The sequence below is a fragment of the Astatotilapia calliptera genome, chromosome 6, assembly GCF_900246225.1.
Source record: "Astatotilapia calliptera chromosome 6, fAstCal1.2, whole genome shotgun sequence".
Taxonomy (NCBI): domain Eukaryota; kingdom Metazoa; phylum Chordata; class Actinopteri; order Cichliformes; family Cichlidae; genus Astatotilapia; species Astatotilapia calliptera.
The window spans coordinates 31075336-31081137 of record NC_039307.1 but is presented as its reverse complement, the minus strand read 5'-3'; the positions used below and the strand labels follow the sequence as shown (position 1 = coordinate 31081137).

General features: G+C 38.4%; 1 protein-coding gene across 1 annotated transcript; it reads right to left on the bottom strand.

Moving 5' to 3' along the window:
- Positions 1–251: 251 nt before the first annotated feature.
- On the bottom strand, positions 252–3306 carry LOC113024509 (uncharacterized). The gene is made up of 5 exons (XM_026171654.1): positions 3296–3306; positions 2964–2999; positions 2200–2469; positions 1706–2032; positions 252–1472 (listed from the first exon to the last, which is right to left on the bottom strand). The coding sequence occupies exons 3-5, from the start codon at positions 2306–2308 to the stop codon at positions 1219–1221; spliced, it is 690 nt and encodes a 229-aa protein (XP_026027439.1). The 5' UTR covers positions 2309–2469; positions 2964–2999; positions 3296–3306; the 3' UTR covers positions 252–1218.
- Positions 3307–5802: the final 2496 nt, after the last annotated feature.

The following is a 5802-nucleotide window of genomic DNA, read 5'->3' as shown; positions in this document are numbered from 1 at the left end:
CATACGTCATAACTCTTCATAATTCATATATATTCAACTTTAAATATTATGCACAAATGTGTATCCTAATAATACCAAGTCATGGCTTCTCTTTGCCTTTTGGGTTTATCGCGGTTCTCCAGCTTCCTCTCTTTCGTCTAAAAATCGTTTAATCAGCTTGTGCCACTTGTCTTTTCAAACAGGCTAAATGAACAGAAAGACAGAAACTTCTCATGTACACATTAAATGTTGTGACCAAGAGGAAGAAGTTGTTTACATTAAAAAATCAACAACTTTATTTTGGTTCATATTTGGTGTACATACATAGAAAAATCATTATACACACATAAAACAGAATTCTGTGATTAAAGCCATTCTCAGATCATATGTTTCATTATATAGAAGGAAGCTAAAACTGGTGTTATTGTAACTACAGGAAGATCTGTTATAGTGGCTGTCAGTGAATAAAGCATTAACGCAAAACAAAATGTATAATGTGCATTTATATACAAATCAGCACTGTGGTACATGGGTCCAATGTCAGACTGTTTGGTCACCAGTTTGGCATTCATGATCCTCGCAGGACTAATGCACAGACTGATCCCGACTTTTCTCTGGCAGAAATGATTTGTTGCAACTTTGGTAATGCTGTGACCTCATCAAAGACCATCGACAGCTCAAATGAAAACATTTCCCTGCAGTGTTATTTATGATTAAATATCTAAATGTACTAAGTTCTTAGAGTAAAGTATTACTTTTCCTCCTGCGATCATGCCGGAGATTAAAGTCGACTGAGAGAATGTGCACAAAGGGAAAAATAAAGACAATATTATGAGATTGAACTTATATTTCTGCTGCTCCTCATAAACAAATAGATTATAAATGTGAACACTGTCAGAATGGACGTGTTCTTATTTATAGGAAAATGAAGGTGTTTAATTTCTAATGAATTAAAATGAGGACGACATCCCAGAGCGACACTACAAGCTGAGAAACATCAGCTTGTTGGTGTTTCTAGCACAGCTGTAAACAACTCTAATGGTCTAAATAAAAGAAAGCAACTCTAACTACTCACCTTAGTTCGTTATGTGTGTGCATATATAGAACAACAACTCATTTAAATACTGCTCACTCACTGCCTTTAAAGCTAAGAAGCTATACAGAAAATGAATGAAGTATTTGCTATGATCTAATTACATTCATTGTTATAATAGGCTTATGGAATCTTTTGATATGAAATCAGATGAGAGCAGAGAGCAGAAGCGTTAAACACATGAAGCTGTGAGTTAATATTCTGTTGGAGCTGCTCTGTGGTGTAGTGATTGCTTGTGCAATTACTGCTGTCTTGGTCGCTGTTGTTGTTGTGGCTGAGCTTGTAGTTGATTTGGTGGTTGTAGTTGTGGACTTTGTAGTTTGGGGTGTTGTGGCTCTTGTGGTTGACCTTGTTGATTTAATGGTTGTAGGTTCTGGCTTTCTGGTTGTGGTAGTAAAATCTAGGAAAAGACAAACAGGTAATTTGAGCAAATAAACATGTATAAATCACGTGTTTTGGTCGGTCTGTTAATATTTTCAGTCTGTATTCTAAGATAAGCTAAGCTGCTCCCAGCAAAAGGTTTAAGATTATGCACAGATATGGAAGCGATACCAAACAAAGAAAAAACTGTGTCGGTTTGGTGTGAATATAAAACTGAGGTTTGATTCTTTTAATTTTCCCACAGTGACTTACAGACTGTAGCATTGAGTTTTTCTGATGTCACCACTGGAGGGCGCTGTGGTCCAGCTGGTCCCAGCTCCAGCTTGGCTTCACACCAGTACTGGGCTCCATCATCTTCTCTTCTGGGAGTGATGTTCAGAGTGAAGGTCTTATTCACTGGTTTCTTATGTTCACTGTCGGACTGTAGGTGACCCAGTGCTGTGTTTCCTCTGTAGAAGGTCATAGTGAGGCTTTGAACAGGAGCTACGTTCTGTACGCTACACTGCAGGGTGTACTGCTGATTCTCAAACATCATCTCAGTGTGGTTTACAAAGCTGATGGAGACACTTTCTGGAGGCTCTGAGAAGACAAGGAAAGAAAGAGTAACACAGGTAGATATTAGTCAGTAACTGCTGAGAGCATGAATCCATCTAACCGTGTATTAACACAAAGAAATCAAATTCTGATAATAAATGATGCAAAATGATGCAAAATTCAGTCTCCTGTTATAAAGTAAGCATACTTACGATAAAGAGTTGGATTCAGAACGGTAGTACACTGAACACCAGCATCAATTGTATAATAGCACTGTAGAGATATGCCCCATTCAGTCAGTCTGTCAACTGTCCAGAACATCGTGGTTCCATTTCGTGAAATTTTTCCCACAGCATGCTCTAAACCTGAAGCATCTCCACTGCAGTCCTTCTGACATGCAACACATGTAACATTGGCTGGGTCACCGTACTTCACTACCAGCGCAGATGGAGTGAACACAGGATTTTCTGTGCAGCTAGAACCTGTAAGAAACACAGTACATGTTTGAGAAAATCAATAAAACAGTAGTTACAACAATACTTAATTCTCACAGTATTTGGATACTGTCGGGTGATTTGGCAGTAAAAGTTTAAACAAATCCACAAATAAAATGAACATTTGTTTTTTATGGATGTCTGTCACATTTGGACTAGATCCCACAAAGCTTTATATTCTTTAAATACAAAATATCCACAAATAATAATCCTTCACCACACAACTGTACACGATGGTCTTGTTATATATGTGTGTTTGTTTTTCGCTTGAGTTATTAAAAATTTTAAGATTGACTGATCAAATTCAATGATCACATTACAAACTGATCAAGCACTAATCTAAGAGCCACAGTTAGAGTAATTAATCTATCACTTTACAACATCTAAAATAAAAAGTGAGAACCATTAAATTATTGGGGTATTACAAATTAGTTGTACCATGCACATCGTGAACACAGCCTCTTGGAAAACCCTTCACTTACCTTGACTGGACACTTGGTGGGTACGCAGAAAAGTAACTGAGGAGGCGACCAGAAAAATAAAATAGGAAAACATTATTCCCAGCTAGATTTTTAGAAATCAAATGTTGTCGAGAAGATGATCAAACATTTAGTCCGAAGGCGTTCGCAGAGGGGAATGTGCTCTACGAGCTCCTCATTTTGGTTTTCTATTGTAAGAGAACAATGTTGGCAGTGTAGCCTGTTTTCACAGCACACATCCGCTGGTTTTTTCCTTTCCTGTTTTACAGCCATCAAGTTATCAACGTTGGCAAATTGTGAAAACGAAAGTGTAGCATTGTCACCATTATACATACCGTGCTGCAATCTTTTTATATACTGACTTTAAAGTAGTAATATCCTCATAATAATTAAAAAATCAATCAGTATGACTAAGGAGCTTGGAAAGAAAAGCGTCTGGACTTCTTTAAGTTGCTTGAAGACGTTTCACCTCTGATCCGAGAAGCTTCTTCAGGTCTAGGGGTCAAATGTTGGAGAGACCCAGATTTAACCCCTGTGGGAGTGTCCCCCCGAGAGGGACAATGGACCCCCTAATGATCCTCTACCTAATCACATGAGCCAAGGTGTGAAAATGGGTGTGGGTCACAACCAGCCAGGGTTTCGGGTGAGCTCTTTGTGAAACCTAGCCCCACCCTATCATGTGATTTCCTGAGGTCAGATGGCCCAGGATGTGAGTGGGCGTTAAGGCGTCTGGGAAGGGATCTCAAAACTGGATCATAGATGGCAGACAGTGTCGTAAACCACCGCCTCTGTTCAAAGATGGTCGCTTACAGTGGACATAAATGGCTTCTTTTACCCCTCTTTCAAACCATCTGTCCTCTCTGTCCAAAAGGTGAACATTGGCATCCTCGAAAGAGTGACCTTTGACCTTTAGATGCAGATGGACTGCCGAGTCTTGTCCCGTGGAGGTGGCTCTTCTATGTTAGTACATACTGATTCTATGTCAATCAGTATGACCTTGACACACCATGCACTGTTTTTTTTTTATCAGTCTTGAGGTTTAAACATTTAGTGGATGCTTCCAAACGTTTGCTTTATATCCAGTTTATACTTATTGTGCAGTTACTGTTTTGTATTTTTTGCTTGTTGCTTTTAATGCCATTACAGTATACCATGCATTAGCTTATAGAGTACTCTGTATATGCATCGTAACTTTTCTAAACTGTAATATGGGAGAAACATCAGTTGTGCAATTGAGAGCTTTAGTCGTGAGCCAGCATTAGACAGTGGCTCTGATTAAAGTGAAGATTATCCATTTTAACATGTTCTGAGTGTCCCATTTCAGTCCTGTATTGTAGGCTATGGAGAACTCAAGGAATTCACACACACCTGCACAGTGCACTCAAACATATTCATCTGTACATAATATCTGTAGGCTGATCGGAGGTCCACACTTACAGTCAACAATGTTGAAGGTTTGGTACTTTGGCTGAAGGAAAAGAGGAAGTTTTGTGCTCATAAGTCACATTGAAATGAATGTGACTGTGGTACATTCCTTTCCTCTTTGTTTCCCCGGTGATCGTTATCACGGTTTCCTGAGACTCCCCCCATTCTGTATCAGTCTTGTATTTATTCACCCAATAACAACGGTATTATTCCTGCACTTTCTGTTGTAACCCCAGTTCTCTATATGACTGTACCTATCTCAAGTGTATCAACAGATGACGGCAGAACATCATAACTAGACTTAAACTGTGAGTCTTTAAAAAAAACAAACAAAAACAGAGCAGTCCTGCCTAGTCCGACTTTCAGCACCTTTACAACCATCTAGGAAGTGAAAGCACAGCGTACGCCAGTAATTACAAAACCACCTGAACAAATAAAATTATAGCACTGGTCACAGACAGGCTGGTCTGAGCATTTCACATTTTCTCACACTAGCATCTCTAGGGTTTACAAACAAGTCTCAAAAAGAGAAAATATAGAGCAAGTTCTGTGCAAAATGTCCTGTTGATGCCAAATGACAATAAATGTAATAAAGGTTAGGCGAGCTTCCACTGCCAATCAAAGATACAGATGCTTTTCATTAAGTACTTAGAGCTCTGGTTTTCATATTGCACTCTCACCTGGCTTTTATATATTTTGATTGTCTTAAAATATCCTAATGACAGCTTATTGCTAAAACATCTCCACCTTCTTATCCTGTAATAAAACAGTTATTAAAGTGTTTTTCATTAGAGTGTGCTGGTGTTTTCGCCCTTTTCCAGATATCTGCCCGTTCTGTAAACACTACTCGCATTACTAGTCTTCTGCAGCTAGAAACAACCTCGCTCCACTACACCAATCTCTTGATACACTTTGAAGGTACCCAATCAGGCTATAGAGAGAACATGAGTGAACGAATGGGTCCAACAACAGGAGCCATGAAAACCTGACAAAAAGATGACTCCTCAGCAAACAGATATCAGACATACCATTTTTTTGCATGAAAGACTTCCCCCAGAGTCATTCACGCAACACCAAAGAATCTAAGTAATTGATAAACAATTAAATGACAGAAAATCTCTTGTTTTCCATTGTACTATAAAAAAATATGGGAAATATGGGACAGCGTGGGCAGTGAGCGCAAACATTTTCTGTGATTTCACACCTTTATCATGTAGAAAAAAACTTGTAATGTAAAGAATCTAAATTTATTACTAAATAAAGTAAAAAATAGAGTACACCGAGTGCGTTTCTCTCATAAGACTTTACAAAGCTGATTTTAACCTTTAAGACCTGCATACTGTATACATAAGTGTAAACACAGCTTTTGCATGTTTCAGAGAAAATGACAAAAATGTGATTAACTAATAAATACAAG

Excerpts from the sequence above, each read along its gene's own strand:
- LOC113024509 (XM_026171654.1), bottom strand. The coding sequence starts at position 2,308 with ATGTTCTGGACAGTTGACAGACTGACTGAATGGGGCATATCTCTACAG. Across the intron at positions 2,033-2,199 it reads TCTGAATCCAACTCTTTATC|AGCCTCCAGAAAGTGTCTCC; the intron begins GTAAGTATGCTT and ends TTGTCTTCTCAG. Across the intron at positions 1,473-1,705 it reads AAAACTCAATGCTACAGTCT|ATTTTACTACCACAACCAGA; the intron begins GTAAGTCACTGT and ends GTCTTTTCCTAG.